The 22,355-nt window shown below is 39.3% G+C and overlaps 1 protein-coding gene across 1 annotated transcript in view; it reads left to right on the plus strand.

Annotated features, from left to right (window-relative positions):
- MDN1 (midasin AAA ATPase 1) overlaps positions 1 to 22,355 on the plus strand; it is a 93,563-nt gene that overhangs the window by 29,132 nt on the left and 42,076 nt on the right. Inside the window, exons 24-51 of the mRNA XM_069011160.1 lie at positions 423 to 601; positions 977 to 1,185; positions 2,261 to 2,407; positions 3,165 to 3,306; positions 3,431 to 3,565; positions 3,642 to 3,780; positions 4,706 to 4,844; positions 4,936 to 5,066; positions 5,557 to 5,701; positions 6,818 to 6,947; positions 7,512 to 7,742; positions 8,475 to 8,672; positions 10,128 to 10,336; positions 10,869 to 10,991; positions 11,877 to 12,074; positions 12,166 to 12,273; positions 12,848 to 13,036; positions 13,821 to 13,910; positions 14,000 to 14,260; positions 14,403 to 14,673; positions 15,187 to 15,346; positions 15,638 to 15,754; positions 16,895 to 17,103; positions 17,652 to 17,797; positions 18,284 to 18,486; positions 19,579 to 19,799; positions 20,800 to 20,913; positions 21,725 to 21,857. Coding sequence (XP_068867261.1) covers positions 423 to 601; positions 977 to 1,185; positions 2,261 to 2,407; positions 3,165 to 3,306; positions 3,431 to 3,565; positions 3,642 to 3,780; positions 4,706 to 4,844; positions 4,936 to 5,066; positions 5,557 to 5,701; positions 6,818 to 6,947; positions 7,512 to 7,742; positions 8,475 to 8,672; positions 10,128 to 10,336; positions 10,869 to 10,991; positions 11,877 to 12,074; positions 12,166 to 12,273; positions 12,848 to 13,036; positions 13,821 to 13,910; positions 14,000 to 14,260; positions 14,403 to 14,673; positions 15,187 to 15,346; positions 15,638 to 15,754; positions 16,895 to 17,103; positions 17,652 to 17,797; positions 18,284 to 18,486; positions 19,579 to 19,799; positions 20,800 to 20,913; positions 21,725 to 21,857 — 4,677 coding nt within the window. The remainder of the gene's footprint in view (positions 1 to 422; positions 602 to 976; positions 1,186 to 2,260; positions 2,408 to 3,164; positions 3,307 to 3,430; positions 3,566 to 3,641; positions 3,781 to 4,705; positions 4,845 to 4,935; positions 5,067 to 5,556; positions 5,702 to 6,817; positions 6,948 to 7,511; positions 7,743 to 8,474; positions 8,673 to 10,127; positions 10,337 to 10,868; positions 10,992 to 11,876; positions 12,075 to 12,165; positions 12,274 to 12,847; positions 13,037 to 13,820; positions 13,911 to 13,999; positions 14,261 to 14,402; positions 14,674 to 15,186; positions 15,347 to 15,637; positions 15,755 to 16,894; positions 17,104 to 17,651; positions 17,798 to 18,283; positions 18,487 to 19,578; positions 19,800 to 20,799; positions 20,914 to 21,724; positions 21,858 to 22,355) is intronic.

A 22,355-nucleotide genomic window follows, 5' to 3' on the forward strand; every position in this document is an offset into this window, starting at 1 on the left:
AAAATATAGGTTAAATATGTTTGTTTAGGCCTTGAGTGTTGGTGCCCCTCTAAGTCTATGAATGATGTCTATTTTCCTTCTACTTTACAGTTAACTTTTCATTATAGAGTGACTTGAAATTTATACATGTTTCTTGTTTCCTTAAAACATCTTACTGCCATACCTAGTTTTATTTAAATTCTGATCTAGAAATTTGCAGTTAGAATAACCTGCTTATTTCACACTGCCATGAAAAGCTTCATGGGTAGCTGTTAGCACTTGGGGTAAAGTTATTTGTATTTCCCTGTTAGTGTGTGATCTTGGATACCCTAAATGAGTGAAGTGGTAGTGTTTTGGTAATGTGGTTTAATAATGTTGACACCTTGTGTGTGAGAAAGGCATGGCTCCTGCTTCTAACCCACTGTTTTGGTCATGGCTTTTAGGACTCATCCAGTACTGATTCAAGGAGAGACCTCTGTTGGTAAAACCAGTTTAATTCGCTGGTTGGCTGCTGCTACTGGGAATCATTGTGTAAGGATTAACAACCATGAACATACTGATATCCAAGAATATATTGGCTGTTACACATCAGATGCTTCTGGAAAGCTGGTATTTAAGGAAGGTAAGTAAGCATGTTCTATATACTCCAAAATCCTGTCTCATTTCAATGGCTGGGTTTTTTTTTTTCTTCTTTTCTGCTTCACATGTCTGGTTTATTACAATGGAGAGATGACCTGTCATAAAGTTAGTTGTTGCACTTTAATGGTAATCACTTGTGTGAATTTCATTGAATTCTAAAAGTTCATGTCTGTCTGATCATGCTTGTCCTGTTGGACCTAAAGATGATAAGTCAACAATTTAAACAATACTGTTGCTTCCTTCTCTAGATCAGTGTTTATCCTTAATGAAAATGGGCTGCTAAAAGTATCTGAGTGCGTGCTTCTGTTAGATTTGCTTGATAAGATTTTTACCTAGGAATTTTTCTGTTCCCCCCAAGGCATTCTCATAGATGCAATGAGAAAGGGCTACTGGATCGTTCTAGATGAATTGAATTTGGCTCCCACTGATGTTCTGGAGGCTCTCAACCGCTTGTTGGATGATAACAGAGAGCTGTTCATTACTGAGACTCAGGAAGTTGTCAAAGCTCACCCTCGCTTCATGCTGTTTGCCACACAGAACCCTCCAGGTCTCTATGGTGGCAGAAAGGTCTGTATGATCTATTTCTTTGGGTAGCTAAGACTTTAGGGAATTAATCTCTCTCATACATAAAGTGTGATGTGAGAACCTTTTGATGTGTAGCATCATGAATCTCTCCAAGAGGGAGGGAGTTGAGGTGGCTGTGGACTGTCAGTACAGCTGGCTTCTGTTTAAGTGAGTTGCTTGTTTCACAGATACAGAATTTCTAATTCATTTTAGGTAGTTCAGATTTAAGTGATTTACTGAACTGGAGTTCATGTGTATTTTCAGCATTTCTTGTCCAAGAGCACTGGAAAAGAGATTCTACTTAGGCTATAGAAGTCCATTTTGTACTGGTTTTTGTCTGGAATAGGTAATTTTCTTTGTAGTGACTGGTATGGTGCTGTGTTTTGGATTTGTGATCAAAAGAGTGTTGATAGCACAGGGATGTCTTAGTTATTGCTGAGCAGTGCTTGCACAGCTTCAAGGCCTTTTCTGCTTCTCCCACTGCCCCACCTACTTGTGGAGTAGTGTGGGAGTGCTGGAGAAGCTGTGAGGGGACACAGCTGGGACAGCTGACCCCAGCTGACCAAAGGGATGTTCCATGTTATATATCAAAACTCAGCAGTCAAAACTGGGGGGAGGGGGAGGAAGAGGGGGATGTTCAGTGTTTGTTTCCCTAAATAACACTGGTGTGTGTGATGAAGCCCTTATTTCCTGGAGATGGCTGAATACCTGCCTATTGATGTGATGAATTAATTCCTGATTTTTCTTTGCTTGCACACGCACCTTTTGCTTTATTTATGAAACTGTCTTTGTCTCAGCCTAAAAGTTTTATCACTTCTATCGTTCCAATTCTCCCATTGTAGGGAGAGTGAGCTTGTGGCTTTGCAATACTTAGCTGCCTAGGCCCTTAAAACACACAATCCATTTTAAAGCTTTTGTCCTCACCCAGACTGTCTCTTATGTTTTCTTTCAATGTTGATGTGTGTGTGTTAATTCGTATGCTATGACACTATCCATATTTCCTTTGGATGTGTAGGGGAAGATCTATGAGCAATATAAGAGGAAAAAGTTCAAGCAGTAGTGTGGTCTCATATTTTAGGTTTTGTCCAGAGCCTTCAGAAATCGTTTTGTGGAGCTGCATTTTGATGAACTGCCAAGTGATGAACTGGAAACCATACTGCACAGGAGATGCAGTTTGCCACCTTCTTACTGCAGCAAGCTTGTCAAAGTCATGTTAGACCTGCAAGTATGAGAGTCTCTCTTCTTTTAGTCTAACAAATGCAAACATATTTCAAAGTAACATGTACAAAGTAGTAGAAATTCCTTTGAGGGGGAGGTATTGTTAGCTGATGGATATTTACAATTCTAAACCATGGAGAGAACCCACCAAGGTACAAATTTCAGTGGTTAAGACAAAGAATTGGAAAGCTGATGTCAGATTTGAGAGAAAGCTAGGAGCAAAAAATCCCAAAAAAACCAGACATCTTGGGATTTGATGTGTAGAATTATCTCTTTCTCTGGAGCCAAAGTACAGTACTGGATTTGTAGGTGTCTTTGGGTCACGTGAAATTTGGTATTATTACTAAGCAGTAATTTTGGATATGTTTGGCCACTCCTGTATTCAACAGGCATTTGACACTTATTATGTAGCTAAAACTACCTTGTATTTGAAAGCAATTACAGCAGCACAAACTGGATTTTGTTTTATTCCAGGTACCTATTTTATTCTTACTTGATTTTTTTAAAAAAATATATTATTATTATTATTATTATTATTATTATTATTATTATTATCTGAATTACTTTGTTCCTGGTGCTCGTCAAATACCTGCCTAAAAAGAGTTAGTCTTTAGGAGTTGTGACTCTAGTAGGTTTTTTTTGTTGTTGTTGTTATTCATGGAATTTTCTTGTTACAATGTCACTGCAGAGAGTGGTGATTAGCTTTGCTTGAAGTATTTGGACGAGTTTATGAAAAAATAGCTCACATTTTGTTCTTGTGTCAGTCTTACCGCAGAGGCTCGACAGTGTTTGCTGGGAAGCATGGATTCATTACCCTGCGGGATCTGTTCCGCTGGGCTGAAAGGTACAGGTTGGCAGAACAGCTGCAGAAGGAGTACGACTGGCTTCAGCACTTAGCAAATGATGGTGAGCTCTGCTGCCCCAGATTTAAGTGTCTGTAGAATCACTTTCCAGCCCCACTTTTTAAGTGTAAATTTTTGTTGCTGATTACCCAGGTAGTAATGGCTTTCTTTCTTCCTCTGTTTTGCAGGTTTTATGCTTCTGGCAGGCAGAGTCAGGAAACAGGAGGAGGTGGATGTTATTCAAAATGTCATTGAAAAACACTTCAAGAAAAAAATATATCCTGAGTCTCTCTTCTCAGGGGAAAGTGTCAAAAAGCTACTGGGTGAGTTTCCTATAGGGACCCCACTGGTAGATCTCTAGATGTGACTGAAGCTGATGGATTGCTTTCTGTTGTGCAGCTAAGTCTTCCACATGGATGTCAGTGATGGACAGAGATTTTAACCATGTTGTCTGGACTCAGGGGATGAGGAGACTTGCCATTTTGGTGGGACGAGCCCTGGAGTTTGGTGAACCAGTACTGCTGGTGGGAGACACTGGGTAATCCTGCTTCTTGTGATGTTCTTGGTAGTGCTTCACTGGCTGCTGAGTTGGACACAGAATGACTGTGCGGGCTTCAGTGCTTCTTTGATCTGGGACATTTGAGCCTTTCTCATGGCAGACTTGCAACTGCTGTTTTTCACAGTTCCTTTTTGAGGGGAAGCAATTGCATCTCATTTAACCCAAGTCTTTGATGGGTTTATCTGCATTGTATAACTACACAGAAGTTATATAAAAGTAGTAAAATGAAAATGAGCTGACTTCTGTCCCCATCTTTACAAGGTGCCCTGTAGAATCTCAATGTGCCTCACTGGAGTGGCTGCTTTTGGGGTGTTGTGGCATTTTTCTCTTTGAGAGCACATTCAATTTACATGTTTTAAGAGCTTGAATGTAGCCTTGCTACCACTTCTCCACCTCATATGCTGTAGAGGAGGTCATGGAAGTAGATAATGTCTGCTCTTGTGCCTAAATTTTTGTAGAAGAGAAGGAAAGAAAAATTAAAGAAAAGAGAGAAGAAAAATTTACTTGGGTAGTAAATGAAAACTAGGTACTTGGTGGTTTATTCCCTCAGACTTAGGCTTGGTCCAGACGTGTAGCTGTTCTAGTTCAGTGACATGTTTGGCTGGTTGGATATCTGTAAGGGCAAGCTGAAAAAATTTGACTTTCAACATGCAGAAATGCATCGATGCAGGTATTGATTTAAATTTAATTAAAGGCCTCTTGGGCAAGTCAGCAACAGTTGTGCCAAAGATGGCTTCACTTTGCATACATTTCTTTCAAGGAAAGGAGCAGAAGGAAATTTGTGTGTTGGGCCTTTGCCTCATAGCTCTTCAATGAAAGTATGAATCCTGTCCAAAGTGAGCTGATTGTTTGGTTTTGCTTCTTTTTTAAATTCATCCTTTTTAATGAAGTTACTTCGTTGCAGGTGTGGTAAAACTACCATTTGTCAGATCTTTGCAGCATTAGCAAATCAGAAGCTGTACTCAGTGAATTGCCACCTGCATATGGAGACATCAGACTTCCTGGGGGGGCTGCGACCAGTCAGGCAGAGGTCCAAAGACCAGGTTTGTCTTGCACCAGTAACAGCTTGGATGGTGTGACCATGGAAGTAAAAAGTAGCAGTTATGACTTCTCACTTCCTTTTCCATTTCTTAGGAGGAATCTGATGGTTCTAGACTCTTTGAGTGGTGTGATGGACCTCTTGTTTTAGCAATGAAAGAGGAGGGTTTTTTTCTCCTCGATGAGATTTCTTTAGCTGATGATTCTGTACTAGAGCGACTTAACAGGTATGTCTTAAATGTGGTAGTACTAAGCATCCTCAATGTGTCTGTTCATTAGCCAAACATAAGTGGGGTAAATCTGACTTCTTTTAGGCACATTCGTTTCCTGGCTTAGGTAAGGTGTTCTCTTGCTGAAAAGGACAATGGTACAAATAAAACTTAAAATCTCTAGTTTACCATCTGCAGTATTAATATTTTCAGCCTATCAGCGAGCTCTTGAAATTATTCCTCTTGTCAAATCCCAGGAACAAAATCTAGTTATTCCCCTCTTTTGTGTGTGTCTAAAAAGAAAAAAAACCCAGAACAACTAAAATATAAGTTTAACTTCATTATCTATTTGCTGCAGTATCCCTCATTTTAGTCTTTTCTGTTACCCGTTATATTGGGTAAAGGAAAGTTTATCCAGGCAAATTAATGTGATTTTCATTTCTAAGTGACCTTTTGAAACGTGGAACAGAATTTAAAATTAACTATTTTTTTTTACCCGTTTCTCTAGTGTTCTTGAAGCTGAAAAGACATTGGTACTTGCTGAAAAAGGTGGTCAAGATGATGAGGAGAATGAGGTAGAACTATTAGTTGCAGGAAAGAAATTCCGTGTCCTTGCGACCATGAACCCTGGAGGTGACTTTGGGAAAAAAGAGGTAAATGTCAAAACATCTGGAAATACAGCATGCATCTTTCTGGTCTTACTGGCCATTAAGTGGTTGGAGGTGCAGTGCCAAAATGTGTCATGCCAATTCTGGCATCCAGTGCTTTCTAGTTGGCATCTGCTTCATCACTCTAAAGGAGGATTGGGGTGAATCTGTTTTCTGACACTTCCATGGGCTGTCACTTTGGCATTATAAATGACTACTCAGCAAAATGTCAAAGGAAGCTTCAGGCCTCTCAATACTCAGACTTAATATGTAGAATACTTCAAGTGCAGGATCTGTGACTTGTGAAGCAAGTAAATCCAGCTCTCTGGGGTAGTACGAAGTCGTGTAACAGATTTTTCTCACTAATCCTATTCAGACAGTGATGGTCCTCTTGTGTTTCTTGGTGAATAATGAACATCACATCGCAAAAGATCTTTTTCATTTACTGCAAAAAATGGTTTCTGAAGTTGAGAATTAAGTAATTTAAAACATGTTAAAGAAAACCCGTAAGACAACAAAACCCTGCAACTTTTAAGCAGTGTTGGAAGCTAGGTCTATAAAAAAGAGCCAGAAGCTCTTTTTCTCAAAACAAGATGGGTACTCCATTTAAAGTGGTTTCTGGAGTAGAGAACCACTCATTGTGAAGCCATGTGTTTAAACAGGATTTATTTCTGCATTGCATTTGTGCTACTAATTTTTGCTTGACCAATTCAGCCAAGAAAGAGAGAAGGTAGAGAAGCGGGTTGTAATTGAAGGCAAATTTCCATGTGGTGATTTTCTTTTAAGCAAAGGGAGATTACAGAGCCATTGTTTGATACATGATGTCCTAGAATGAAATGTAGCTTTGGTGCTTGCAAACTAGCTCAGCTTCTTCCCATATTCTTTTGAACTTTCTTTACAACACATTTCCTGCATTGATACCACTACTAGAAGTTTTAAAAATCCTCCTTCTTGCAGAGATTTTCTTACAAAGTGTCTCTGTCAAAATTAGAAGGAAATGTCTATCTTGTTCACTTTATTTATTGTTTACAAGTGCAGTGACTACAAGGCTGTTGTTAACAGAGCCCTAAGGAAGATGATGTAATGAATCTTTAATTGCTCTGTCACTCTGCTTGTTTGCAGCTTTCCCCTGCGCTGCGCAACAGATTTACAGAAATATGGTGCCCACAGAGCAATGGCCGGGATGATTTGGTACAGATTGTAAAACACAATCTTCATCCAAGATTGTCTCTGGGTGCAATAAACCACGAGGGTAGGTATTTCTCTGTGTTGGTATTCAAATACTGCTAAGAAAATAAGGAGGTTGGAGGCTGCCAACCTTTCCTCAGAATTCATACCAGTATGACCCTTTCTCTGCTACGTTTTTCCCTGAGGACAGTATGATATATTTTGGAGTTTGTTCTTCCCTCACTGTATATGTTATATGTCTAGCCAGAATTAGGTTCAGGGCTGTGTTTACTTCACCATCCAGATAGCTGAACTATCCCCAGCCCTTCAGTGTCCCAACTTGGTTTTAATGTAGAGTGTTGAAAGAGTGGGCACTTCACTTTCTGCCAGCAGCTTCACTGTTAGTATTAGTCACCTGATTCTGTCTTGTTACCAGAATTTAAAAGGATCTGTAATGACAGCTCAGGCATGAACTTACTCTTGTGTTATTGTTTTTCTAGGATATAGAGTACCCATCCACATTGCTCATGCAGCTGTACCTACTTTAGAGATGTTTTTACAACAGTGTAGCAGATGTGACCAAAACAATTATTTTACAACTCAAATTTATTTGGGTTTGTGTGTGTTTGTTTGTTTGCATTCTTTTTAGGGGCAGACATAGCAGAACTTATGATGGACTTCGTTGAATGGCTGACTAATCAAGAGTTTGGTCGCCAGTGTATTCTCAGTGTGAGAGACATCTTGGCCTGGGTTAATTTTATGAATGTCATGGTAGAGGATGAGTCAGGTTCTGCCAAGGGATGTAGCCGCCTTAACGTTTCTCCAGTGATGTCTTTTATCCATGCTGCATGTTTGGTGTATATTGATGGAATAGGATCAGGTAAGTCTTCAGTGCTCATTTGGTAGCAGAAAATATGAAACTGTGTATTTGTACTAATATTTTTTAGTCAAATGCAAACAAAATGCTTTGGGGCAGCATGGGACTCTTCTGAGAGAAGCTTTTACTTCTATTTAACAATCTCTATGTCATGTGCCTTTTCTGTGTTTCAGTAGCAAGAGTTTGAGTAATACAGCAAGCTAAAGTAAATTAGAGGGATTAATAATATTACAAAGGCTAGCACACAAGTAAAGAAAAGCTGTATTTTCTGTTGAGTCTTCTGAGCTGATACAGTACTTAAGCACATGAGCACATATTAATCTCTCTATCCCCCACTCCACATGTGAGCATCTGTCTGTGCTGGCCTGTACCACGCATATAGCTGAGAATACATCTTTGTGTGTTTGGCTGCTGGCCCAGCTAATAAATAGTAGATAAGGGAGAGGAGGGAAAGTGAAAGGCACAAGAAATGCCAGAAAAGAAAGCCTGGGGGGGGCCTATGGCGAGGGATCAGGGTGATTGTGATGGTAGAAGAAAGGGAGTCGGAAATACGGTGCCCTTAGCTCTGTTGCTCACAGAGCAATCTGTCCATGGTAAATAGTACTGGAAGCACTGTCAAGCAAATACATTAAAATGAAATAAAAACCTGCATGCACATGAAGGGATTGAGTTTCTTGTCATAAGATGAATGTGCCTAGTTATGTTTTGAAGCACACTTAACTTTTCTAATTACAGGTACAACATCCTGCTCAGCTGACATGGCTTTATTAGCTCGTGATAAATGCCTGACATTCTTAAGTGAGAAAATGAGTCAGTTCTTTGAGCTGACTGATTATCAGAAGAATGAGCTAAAGATTTATGACAGAACAAAGGAAAAAGAGTTCGTATGGATGGACAACTTTATGGGAATTCACCCATTTTTTATTCCAAGAGGCAAGAGACTGTGGGAGTGGGTGGACATTTATTCTGTGATTTATATTTTCAGTAGTTTTGTTATTCACTAAATCTCAGTAGGATACCTGAACCATCAGAGAACAATTTATTGGTTCTTAAGCCTTAGAAAAATGCCTTTTCTGCCTCCAAGTGTGTAGATTGCAACTCAGTCACATTTATTAAGAAGACACATCTGTTCATTCCCTTTTTTCATTACTTCTTAATGGTTAATGGGCTAGTTTTCATAGACTGTTTTTTGGTGTAACAAAGCTTTTTTAAATTTGGAGTTGTGATTTTCTGTCACTTCTGCATGCTCAGAATGCCTGTTAACTTCCACTAACTAAAGCTGCAGCTCATCCTGGTCCTTGTACAAAGCATGGAAAGCAGGGGTCCTGAATACAAAGCTAAACAGACTGGAGGTTAATGCCTGGCCTTGCTCTAGGCTCTCAAAGATTTGCTACAATTTTTGCAAAATCATTTAGTCCCTGCATTTCAGTCCCTCGTGGGACAAATTAATGCTAATGGAATTAACAAAACACTGCTTCTTACCCTTAAAATGCAGTGACAGGACTAAAAATCGATGACTGTGAGCTTTCTAACTCAGCTGGTTAGTTTTTAGCACATGGACCTATGTGTTCCTAATGCTGCATTAATTGTTCATATTTGAACTTTCTGGCATTCATGGATTGTGTTAGTCATGCATAAAATTGTACAAAGTAATGCTTTTTGGAAGTTGCTTAGAGTTCCCCTCTACTGATTAGATCGCAAAAGGAATCTCTTCGGATCCCTTTCATACAAAACAGGTATCAAGATGTGTAGGATGCCTTGGTGATTAATATCTTGCATACCTGAGCAATGCTGTATTACACATTTGGGGGAGTGATGTCCAGGGAGCTATACTGGCTATTTGGCAGACAAGCTCTGTGTTCTCTCCCCACTGTATGCCATAATAATAGTAAAGAAAAAGCAAAGTTTTAATTAAAGGGGTGTTCCTTCACAGAACTGGCAGTGTATGCAATAGATTAATATGTTATTCTGGAGCATGACTGAATTGTATCCCTCAGTGTCAATTCTTCAAGAGCTGCTTTTGAGTGTTAGATCCACATGACTGAAGTGCAAGGACAGATTTATGTTTTTTCAGGGATAGATGCCTAGTTTAAGTCATGAACCAGGAGGTATTGAAGTTTCATGCAAAATAAATCATATATCCGTATGCTTTTTTTGCAAAATTCAACATAAATATATGGAGATGGGCTGAGATGCAGCTATGGGTCTAACAGAAAGTGTGTGTGCCTGATCTCTGAGAATGGCATACAAGCTGGAATCTCCATTGCTTGCTGTACTGAGATCAGCAATTTACAGACAGAGTGAGCTCATTCAGAGGCACACTGTCAGCACCTCCAGCATAAACATCCTGGTTTAATTGTTTTCTGGTTTACCTTTCCTTTGTTTTAGGCCCTGTTCTCCAGAGGAGCAACGCGACAGATTATGCTTTAAATGCTGGGACTACAGCAGTGAATGCACAAAGACTGTTAAGAGCTCTACAGCTTAACAAACCTATTTTGTTGGAGGGCTCACCAGGAGTGGGCAAGACCAGCCTAGTTGCTGCCCTGGCAAAAGCCTCAGGAAACTGTCTTGTTCGAATCAACCTGTCTGAGCAAACGGTAGAGTAAAATATTATCTTCAGTACTCAGTGTTTATGGCAGGGTAGAAGCCTTGAGTAACTTTTAAAGTGCAGTTCTCTTTAACTTCAGCACTGTCTCTGAAATGTCAATTCTTCCTTCTTGGTCTCAAGATAAAACTGAATGGGAGGGGGAACCTGAAAGAGCAGTAAGCTTCTGTGAGTGAGTGCCAATTCCCAGATATTTCTGTTCTTTTCAGGTGAAGTCATGCGTATCTTTGTCTACTGTGTTTTTCTTGGCTTCTGCAACATTACTTGAAAACAGCTTTAAGGCTTTTTAGCTTTTCTGTTCCAATTTAAATTTGTGTTGTTAAATATAGTAGCTGGTCACTGGAGTCCTATAATGGAAAAGCTTTTAGCATTTTGCAACTACTGAAAATTTTTAAATAGACCTAAAGTGTAGGTATTAAAAGGGAAGGGAGAAAATGTTAAGTAAAGTTAACAAATGCTGTTTATGAACTTCTGTTAGATTTTGTAATTCCTCAACTCCCCCATTTTGTTCTTTACTCCCAAAGGATGTGACAGATTTATTTGGGACAGACTTGCCTGTTGAAGGTGGGAAGGGAGGAGAATTTGCCTGGCGTGATGGACCACTGTTAGCAGCATTAAAGGCTGGACACTGGATTGTATTAGATGAGGTAAATTCAGGACAAATAAAATGGAATGTTCTAGAGGAGCAAATTTGGTGATTTGTCTTTTGGAATAAATACCTTTGAGTGACAATGCCCTCCCTTCATGGAGGCAGGTGATGACTAGATTTCTTTGAGACAAGAGGACAAGGGTTGAATCCCAGCTTGAATTACTGCAGAAACCCAAGGATAGGTTTGATTTACATTTGAAAGTTTTTAGGGAAGAGTGTCAACAGAAGTTTTGAGACAGGTGTTCTTCCATAGATACAATTTCACTGAAATAGAAGGTGTTTTTCTGGGACTGACACACTGTGTTGGTTACTGATTTGAGGTGGAGAAGAGTTCTGTCTTGCCAGTATAAGCTATTCTACCCCCTGCAGGTTTGTTCACGTACCATGTAGCAAGTGCTTTCACGCATGTGTGTGCACAGATCTGCCTTCTTGGCAATATGCATTCTGATTACTTTAGAGTGCAAAATCTTCAATTCTGTAACCCCTTGTATACCTTCTTTTCCCCCACTATTGTGAAGAATGCCACTTTAAACAACCACTATAATTAAATAGCTGAGACTGCCTTAATTTAAAAAACAAACAAACAAAATGCTCTGAGCACCACAAATCTGTGAACATAAATTCAGAAGAAACATCTTGAACATGCAGCTTTTATGATGGAGAGTTGTTTTGTTATCACAGTGAAAAAAAACAGTACAAGTAACGAGTACAAGGGTTAGTTGCTCCAGTGTAATAACAGGTTAGCTGGTGGTAATAACATGTGCTAGTTCTAGAACAGCAATGAAATGGAATTTTACCTTCTAGATATCCAGATTATTAAACTAGAGGTTATGTAAAAATGTTTTGTGGAGCGTTAATATTGTATCCTTATTTCTTTCCTCAGTTGAATCTGGCTTCTCAGTCTGTGTTAGAGGGGCTAAATGCATGCTTTGACCACAGAGCTGAGATTTATGTTCCAGAATTGGGAATGAATTTTCATGTACAGCACAAGACGACTAAGATTTTTGGATGCCAGAATCCGTACAGACAAGGAGGTGGAAGGAAGGGTCTCCCCAAGTCCTTTCTTAATAGATTTACACAGGCAAGCTTATTTGTTTTGTTTACACTATATCGTGATCCTGTCTTGTAGGTTTCTGAGTGTATAAATACTCTGAATTCTCTTGATTTTATAGGTGTATGTTGATCCACTGTCAGCAGAAGATATGAAGTTTATTGGGAATACGTTGTTTCCTGCTATTGATAAAACTATTATTGCTAAAATGGTTGCTTTCAATAACATGGTAAATATATTTTAATTTCTTTTCTGTAGAAGTAGGCAGAATGCAGTAAGACTAGAAAAAAATTAAGTCTAATGTTATATTTCCAAGCATTTTTATAGAGAAGTGTGTGGGTAAAAAAAGAGGGGTGAAAGTATATGCAGAAGAAAGTAAAGAACACCACTAAACCCGGTACCTGAATTCTTGTACCACAACAGTCAGATGGTTGGTTGATAACTGACAAGGAGTTGGTTTTCACAGAAGATAAAATATATACACAGGAGAAAGTAGTATTCTGTGACCTTGGGTAAAATCTCTTGTGTCAGCATCTTACTGCATATTCATTTATAAGAGTGCAAGAGCAAATTGGAAAATTGAGCTGAGTGTTAGAGGAATAGTAGAGAAGAGACAAACTAAACCAAGCTTTAGTTCCTAACATATGTTCAGCAAAGTAAATTCAGCCTGCTCTTTCAGTTGTCTCAGTCTTGTAAGCAGTACCAAGGCATAAGCTCAGTCGAGTTTTTAAAAAAAATATTTGAAGACCAGCTTGTGGGTGGAATAAAAGATTAGTTTTTAAATTACTTTTTTTTTTTTTCAGATTGAAAAAGAAGTAATGGCTGAAAAGAAGTGGGGACAGAAGGGAGGACCCTGGGAGTTCAACTTACGTGATCTTTTCCGCTGGTGCCAGCTTATGCTTGTTGACCAGTCCCCAGGATGTTATGATCCAGGCCAGCATGTGTTTTTGGTATATGGAGAAAGAATGAGAACCAGAGAAGACAAAGAAAAGGTGAGCCATGTGTTCTTCCTTGCTCTTCAGATGGTCAGAAAGTATTTATAGAAATCCAAGTATAGATCTCCAATTTGAAGATTCCTTGCTATTCATTCATAGACATTTCTCTCTTAAAAAAGAAAAGTAGGTTTGTTTGGGGTTTCGAGGTTTGATATAGATATCTGCTCCCCATGGCATTTGAAATACCAATTTAATTAGTGTAAAAGCAGGCATCTGATGTAAATGAAGACAAGTAGAATAATCAAGGACTTAAACAACATATACTTGTGTGGTTTAGTATTAAATAATATGTTTGCCACCTACTTATCCCTCTCTTGCTTAGAAATCCTGTGCTTTTGTTTAATTTCACAGCATTTAAATGGTATTAAGCTGAAAGTCAGTCAGATTGTAAAACTGAAGTTACTGGCTGTACATGATGGGATATTTCCTCGTGGGTTTACTTTCCTCTCCCTGTAACATTGTCATATTTTTCTGTGTTACCAAAGAGCTTATTTATGAAGTGAATTCTATCCCAGTACGTTGTTAAAGAGACACATTTCTTACAGTATTTCAAGTCTCAGGAAGCCATGATAAATGAAAAGGTTGCTGTGAGCAGCTCACACTCACATGGCTTGCTGCACTTTGAGTTAAATGAGCTTGTGATTTACTGTGTTAGTTACTGTCATACAGAGGTGGAGCTGAAAGGAAAAGTTATTCAGATGTAAATCTTTAGAAGTGAATCTTTGGAGCAGTGGATAACTTGAACTGATAAGTCTCTTTTTTGCTCTTTTAACTGTTCTAGGTTATTTCTGTATTTAGAGACATTTTTGGCCAGGAGGCCAATGTGTATACAGGAACCAGGGAGTTTCACATCAATCCGTATAATGTTCAGGTAAACTGTTGACAAGGGATTTTGTGTAGGGAAGGAAACAACTTGCACAGCTAAACTCCCATTTGCCTCTTGTCTGTCATCCCTTTCAGATTGGTTATTCAGTTCTTTCTCGTGGCAACTACATTCCTCATTCTGGCAGAGCTCTCTCACTTCTGCATCATTCACTGCAGTCCCTGGAGCCCATAATGAAGTGTGTGCACATGAGCTGGATGGTGATCCTGGTGGGCCCAGCAGCTGTTGGCAAAACCAGTCTGGTGGAGCTGTTGGCCCATCTCACCGGCCACCGGCTGAAAATCATGGCGATGAACAGCGCGATGGATACAACTGAACTCCTGGGTGGATTTGAGCAGGTAAATACTGTTTTGGTAATGTTTGGCAGTATTTCTCCTTCCCACCTAATAGTGGCCAGTCTGCAGTGAGTTTATGTTTGTAAATGGAGCCTTGGCACCACGGTCTTCTGCATGAACTGACTCCCTAATGGCCTTTTTGCAGGTTGATATCAACAGGCCATGGCAGCGCCTCTTGGAAAGGGTGGAGAATGCCGTAAGCACACTCGTAAGGGACAGTCTTCTCCTGGCAGAACTTTGTGCAGATGATGCTGAACTCGTGCTGCGTGCTTGGAGCAATTTCATCCTGAATTACAAACCCAAATCTCTGGGGGAAGGAGGTGGAAGTGTTACAGCTGAATTAGTGAGCAAACTGGAGGGAATACTTGTACTTACCCAGAGACTAAACAACAAAATAAATTCTTACACAAAGGCGGGTATGTATGGTGGGCAGTTGAATGCACTGAAATTCTCCTGTACTGAGCTACTCAACGTATGATGCAATACAAGCTCTTATCTTGTATTCCTAAGAAAGGGAACTTGGATACGCTATTCTTGCATTTGTACTTGGAAGCACTGATCAGCTGCGCTTCACAAATGTCAGCAGAATAATGTATGAGTTGGTTTTCCTTTGTTTTTTAATCATTGTTTAAAATAAGGCATTAATACTCATCAAATTTCATCTAATGAGGGAGAAGGGATGCAGAAAAGTACCTGTTTAGGGAGTAAAGTGTCAATCTGTTTTATATTTCTTTGTGCTTGCAAACCTTTTCTGTTCACATGGATTTTGCCCATGGGAGGCTACTGAAGAGCTGGAGCCTCTGCTGTTATGTTCCCCTAAAAAGTAGGAAGCATATAGTTTATTAACAAAATAACTACTGTTTTTCTTGAATGGAACTGGAAGCTACTTTGTTGATGTAAGTCTCAGTGTAAGATGTATTTCCTTTCAGAGTTTGCTCACCTGGTAGAAGAGTTCCGACGTTTCAAGCTGCAGCAGGCCCAGGCTGCTGACTGCAACAGTCATGGCACTTTTGAATGGGTAGATGGGATGTTGGTTCAGGCCCTGCAATCTGGAGACTGGCTGTTAATGGACAATGTTAATTTCTGCAAGTAAGTGGCCTTGTTTCAGTGAATATTTTGACCTCCCCAGCTGACTCTGCCTCTTACTGTGTGGTTCACAACTGAGTATTTTGCATTTGATAATACAGAGGAGCAATAAATTAGATTTTCTGGAAGAGTATCTTCCTTCTCAGAGAACTTAGCACTTGATAGTTTTCCTGTTACCTTATAAAGTAATTAACTGTTTGGCTTTTGCTCAAGATGGGTACCATTTTGATTTCAGATCAGAAAGGGATCAAATTGGTACCTTTTTATGACCACATAACTTTGTTTTGAATGTAGCCCATCTGTGCTGGACCGCTTGAATGCTTTGCTTGAACCAGGAGGTGTTCTGACCATGAGTGAGAGAGGTGTCATAGATGGCACAATTCCTACCATAACTCCTCATCCAAACTTCAGGTACTTTGGATTTCTGCTTTTTTTTTGGTGAGGTTTTTTTTCCCTTTATGAAATAGGTTTAGAATAAAGGTGTCATCAGTGAGCCAGTCTTTTGGTATTTTTAATGCTGTTCAGTTTGCCATGTAGTGTTGTGACACTGTCTAGTAAGGAAGAAAACTGCACTGTGGTGAGCATATAAAAGAGAGGTTAAGAGGCTTTGCTTTATATCCCTGTTGCAACACAAACTATTACACCGGAAAATTCATAGCAGTGTGCCTCTGCCTTGATTTTGCATTTCTAATTTAGGATTTCAGCACTTCCCTGTCTCACTGTAATGAAGTTTAGGATACATGCATTGAGGATGGTGAAGTCTTTAGATGTGCTAGTTACGAAGGCTGGTATATGGGCATAATAATTTTCTTCACAGCTTTTTCCATCCCATCTATAAATTTCAGTTTCCTGAGTGACAGAACTTAAAAAAACCCCAACAAACCACCCAAACAGACAGTCTATTCTCTCAGACCTGAAGAAGTCTCTGGGGAAGATGGGAGGAGAACATAACAGGATTCTGTGTAATTCCTACCTTTTATAAATCCATAACAAGGATATTGGGACTGATACTCTCTGGCTCCTCTGAATTGGAAATATTTTTGACTTCTCAGAAACCTGTTTTCACTGCTTTGTGTCTCAGAAGTACTTTTTCCTCCTTGCTTTTAAGAGGTGTCTATTGATAGTATTAACTACTTGGATGTTGAATACTTTGGTTTTTAAATAGCACAGATTTATTTGAAGCTGTTGCTAAGACTTTTAAAAGCCTCTATAGCTCAGAGGCATAGTTTAACTCCTCTTTGTAAGTGGGCAAATGATAAAACAGTCATAACTCAGATAATAATGAGTTGAAAGTCATGCAGAATATCTGTGTCTAATTGCAAAGTATAACTATTCATACAGATTTCTCATTTAAATTCAGTAGCTGTCTCTGGCTTTCTAGATATCGTATCCCCATTTTTATGAAGACGAATGTACTTTATGGAGAAGCAGATTTGGTAGTTCCAGATAGTTTAAGGACCTAAGCTACATCTTCAGAATTTAAGGCAGTTGAAATGGATGATTGTTGTAGGTCCCTATCAACTTGAATTATTCTTTTCTAATATCCAACAGGCTCTTCCTTTCTATGGATCCAGTTCATGGGGAAATATCCAGAGCCATGCGGAATCGTGGGATTGAAATTTATGTTCCTGGGGAGACTGATGGAAATGTATTGGACAGTCTGGATTTGAAGTTACTCCTGCATGGTTTGGGTTTAGTTGGAGATAGTGTCTGTGATGCACTTCTGGCTGTGCATTCAGAAACCAAGGCATCAATAGCAGGTAAAAAAAAATCTTCTTGGTGTTTTTTAGCAATGTGGGCTCATTGCATATATATGGATGAAGTCTTCAGTATTAAACCCTGGTTATTTTATTGTGTTATGTGCTGATATAAGTAAGCACATAAAACTATAATCAGGTAGTTTTGGATTGGTTTTTTGCATTCCCAGGAAGTAGGCCCAAGTCATGAAAAAGCGGTAACTACAGTGCTTTGTTACAGAGACCTCAGACTCTGGCGCTTGTCTGTTGTCCCTTGTTATAGGGAAGGCAGTGTATGTAAGTGAAAATCAGCAAAAGAGAGGGGTTGCACAAGTTGTTCTTTGCCGCTGAGTTTCATTCATCTCAGCTGTTTGATGTCTTATTTTGAGCTGGTCATCTGTTATTTACAATCTTGTCAGATTTTCTTATCAACCTTGGGAAGAATCCACTCAGCTTTCAGGACAGGAGGATATATTTGTTTTGTATCATGACACCTAAAGTGGTGTTTGTCAGATTAAAGGGTTGACAGTTGCTAAACATTGACATCACCCTAATTGCTGTGTATCTTTCAGGTTCTGTGTCATCGTTGTCACCTTTGCTTCAGGCTGCTGTATTAATTGTGCAGCAAATACAAAGAGGCCTTGGATTTGCAAAGTCTTTTTACAGAGCCTGTTGGGAAGTTTATGGCCGCTCACAACAACTGCAGATTAACCAAAAGGTAAAAGTCCTGTATTTGAAAGCTTTTCTTAGATAACTAGATAAGTGAAAAATGTAACTGCATGAGGCTAGTATTTGAGATCCTGTTTCCTACATGCCTGTGTGCAAGAGATTGATGGAGATGGTGCTGTTGGAGAGATGAACCAAACAATATCCTGTTTGGACTCTGAGGCTTGTAGTTTGTAACAGCTTCAGCTGGGATACTGGGATATTCACACTGATGGAGCTGTAGCCTGTAACACTGTGCACACTGTCATCTGTGGACACATTCACTTCCTGTTTGAAACCGTATAGTGTGTTATTTCACTTCTGGTAGGAATGTTTTGGTACTTTCATTGTGTATGTTATATAGTGTTTGTAGAAGATTCGGTCTATAATAACTTCATAATAAATACATGTAATGAAAATGTTTCCTGAGCCGTTGTGCTTGAATGCATGTTACATGTTTGAATATGACTCTAAACTGCTTTTTGGTTGTTTGTTGTAGCTTGTGTTAGAGTTGGTTACGAGGCATGCTTCCTCTCTGGCTTCCCCTGACCCTTGGGGTGAGTCCTTGCTAGCAGTGGGATTGTGGCCAGACTCGCTGCCTTCGGGCCTGTTTGCAGCTGAAGACTCGCTCCTTTCCACAGTCCGGCGGGATGGACAGGTCCTGATGTACTGTCTGCACAGACTAAACCTCAGAAACTGCAGGTAGGCAGGAAACCTTTTTTTTTTGTCTAGTAAATAAGAAACAATACATGTGAACTATTCATTGTTTATTGCAAAATTCTGTGTTTATCAAATTGGGCAGGTAGAGACTGTGATTGTCATGCACTGTAACTGTGTTCCTGTTACCTTTCCATACAACCACTGCAAGTGAAAGTTTAATTATTTACTGCTTTATTCTTAAATCTTCAAAATACATTCAAAAGACTTGTCTCTTTGATCTTCAGTAAGTGCCTTTGACTCATTTTGAGTGTTGTTAGGAGTAAGCATTTAGCAGGAAATGTGAATGCAAACACTGGGTTTAGTAGGTAATAAGAGCCCCAAAATCTCTTCCTTCAGTTTCCTTCTAAGTTTTAAAAAACCTGAGCATTGAACTACTTTAAAGTATACTAATGATTCTGTGGATTTCCTGTTTTCATGTAATCAATTATTCATCAGTAATTTTAGGTCCAGTAGTTTCAGGTAAAACCACAAATTTCCTTCTTCAGACAGAACTGTCTGAAAGAAGCAGAGGCCCATGTGCAGGGGGTATATAAAAGAATTTTTTAGTGGTTTCGTGTGCGATATAGCTGTTAATTTTTAAACACTGGTGCAAAAACTTCCTTCCTGCCTTCTTTGCTTAGTAACCTACTCTGGACAGGTACTGTAGTTTGCTTCCAGTGAAAGAACAAGCTGTAGAAGTTGGTACTAAGATACAATGTTGAAATTGTGAAACCTTAGCAACATGCTGTGTTGTTTGCTATTTTGTTTGTTTGTTTTTAATCAATAGCACTTCCTTTCCTGTCTTTGTCTTTTTTAATTTAACTTTGCATATCATTCTGGTGCACAAATCAATTAGAATTTCTCAGTGAAATTCTGTGCATATTCACCTGGGGTAGTGCATGAATTTTTGGCAACAGTGAGCTCCTAACAGTAGACACCCCCAATGGATTTGAAATTGAAAAGTGGTTTTAAAGCTAAATAATGGAGGAAAGATCATTGCATTGCTACACTGATGCCTAAAGATGGTTGCAAAATATATTCTTTCCTGGATCTGGCAGTTCAAGCCCTTGATTGCTGAATTTCTTTGTGTTTCAGGACATTACCAGTGACTCTGCAAGATCTTAAGAAAGTTATGCAGTCCACTAATCCCGAGAGTCTCAAGTTCAGTGCTGTTGAGATTGATGCAAACTGGATGGACAAAATGGAAGTTCTCCAGGCTTCAGTGAAATTGTTCATAGAAAAGGCGACCAATCAAGATTGGAAATTAAGAGTTAAATGGCTTAACTCCTTAGCCAAAAATCTGCCACAGGTGCTTGGTATGTAATAATTTAACTTTGTTTGGTCTAAAGGCTGACTTGTTAAGTTTTTGCAAATCATAAGTGTTCTATGAAAACATCCAGACCATTCAAATTATCTGAGTTATGGAGATTCTCAACTATCCACACTAATTCAAGGGCATGGATGCTCCAGGGCGAGATAGAAACAGGTTGTGCATTTTAGGGAAATAAGGAGACTTTGGGCTAAGCATTATCCTTTATTATTCAAACGTGGGTAACTTGTGCCACTTCTGAATTAGTTATTTTTGGATGGGTCTTGGTCTGTGTAAGCAAATACACCTTTTCACTTTTTTTTTTAGTGATAGTGAAAGCAGTCAAATGCCTTCTGTGTATTTGGTATTAAAATACAAATGCTTAAAAAGCCAAGAAACTGTAGAGCTGAGATTTCCTGAAGCAGTGTTGCCTGAACATTCAGGATAATAGCTGAGATGAGCTATGCATTTAATTACAGTATTAATCGCATTAAATTCATGGAGCATTTAGGCAGGCATTAGTCCAAGTAATTTACCCATTTAGCTTTCTTCTGTGGTCTGAAATCTCAGACTATGTTGTCCCTATATTAATGGGATTGCTTCCCCTTTATTTTGTTGTCTTTTCAGACCTAAAAAATTACTTTTAATGAAAAGTATGCTCTTTTTTTTTAATTGTAAAGAAAATACCCTCTCCCCCCCCACAACAGATGTGTTGAGAGGAAGATTTGAAGCTATAAACTCAAGGATTTTCACAAACCATATATTTAATAGCATACCTGTAGTATCACCAGTTCAGCTAGACCTCCTTGCTGGATTTATGTCTTCAGCCATGACATTCTGGTGCTTTTAAGACCTTTTGGAGCTAATACAAAATACGACCAACCAGCATATCCAGAGTGCATGCACAGATTTGATTCAATCTGCTTGTGCTGGCTCATTTGAAGTTATCTTTCTTGATTTCTACTAAATGCTCTTCTATGCCCATGTTCTCCCTTCTTCACCTGCAGACTCAGTGCGAATTCAGCTGGAAGCAGGTGCTGTAGCCCTTGGTTGTTTTTATGCCAGTCCCCTCTCATCTGGAGTCAGTAACATGATCAAGTTGCTACAGCCAACTATGACAGGTACTTCTGAAAAAGATGGATGTAAGACGTTGCTTCCTTTATTTGTTCTCTGAACACACTACAACCCTTCTTAGGAAGTGTATGTAGCAAAACAAAGACTCAATTCTAAATATATGTTGCTTCTGTCATAAAAGAAAGTACAAGGAAGAAAATTAAAACAAAAAAATCAATTACAACAAATACAAACATTCTTGCTGTCTAGAACAGCAAGTATGACAATTAAATGCATTCATCCTATTCAAGTTAGATATGAGTGCTCTGCCAGTGAGTCCTGGCTGTGTATCCGTGACTCAGATGTATTCTTACAGCTCAGAGTGATGTTCTGAAGAGTGATTCAAATATTCACTGCCTTTCTGACTTGATAGATTAGGCACCCTGGTCTTTTTTCCCCAGGATTTGTGTTAGTCCATCTGAAACCCCCGTTTTGGCCTATAATTTTCCCTTGGTGTTTTGTGGGGGCTCAGGCCTGTGGCTCCATTTCCAAGCTTGTTAGGTGCATGAAAACTACGTACAGTGACACTGGACCTTTTATGGATGATCCTGGGTATATTGCCTGGAATGTGAGCTGGACTTGAGTTTCCAAGCTGTGTTTGCGTGCTCTAACCCCTGTTAAATTTATTGTCAGTGTTCTGTTTTCCAGAACCTGCAGTCAGTTTTGATGCTTTTCTGTTTGGATATCTGGAGTGAGAGAGTTTGACTGCCTTCTTCCTAGGCTGCTTCTTTATTTCCCTAATGTTCTTGTATAGGCAGGGGGATCAAGGAAAGAACTGAGTAATGTTTCACTGCTGTCCTGTCTTGTCTGCCTTTCCAGATGAACATGTGATGCCTCTGGACCCAAGATGGAACATGCAGTTTTTGGAAATCATTAGAAATTCAATGAGCTTTGATACAGAAATGAAACACACAGACCAGCTTCTTATCCTTTTGAAGTCTGCAGCAAATCGGTGGGTTACAAAAAAACCCCTTAAGGAGTGCCCAGTGCCTGTAACCAGTGCTGAGTAAACCTTTGTGGTGTCTGCCACGTGTGTTTTTAGGTTTTGATAGATGTGATCTAAAATACCAGGCAGAGGTTTTGTACAGGTATTTAAATTCTTTGCTTCTGTTTTCTGTAGATGCATATTAAACACAATCACCTAATATAGGGAGCAGAGCTCCCAGCATTCCATACATGGTGCAGTACTTCAAGGACAAATCAGAATGTTGGGATAAAGCATTAGAGGCAGAAGCAGCAGTGTGAAATCTCTGAAAAAGCTGAAATAGTTGCCCTGCTTTTGCATGTGGACTGTTTTTCCTAACAAGATGAAAAAGTACATAGATTCTGAAGTTAAAGTGTAAGGAAGCAGCTGCTCACATATCCCAGAGGCCATGGTGTTGCACCTGTTAAGTAGCTCACTGGTTTTTCCTTCTTGGTGAAGTCAAGAGTCTGCTCCTTGTGAAGCTTG

The sequence above is a fragment of the Aphelocoma coerulescens genome, chromosome 3 (assembly GCF_041296385.1).
Source record: "Aphelocoma coerulescens isolate FSJ_1873_10779 chromosome 3, UR_Acoe_1.0, whole genome shotgun sequence".
In the NCBI taxonomy this organism is placed as follows: domain Eukaryota; kingdom Metazoa; phylum Chordata; class Aves; order Passeriformes; family Corvidae; genus Aphelocoma; species Aphelocoma coerulescens.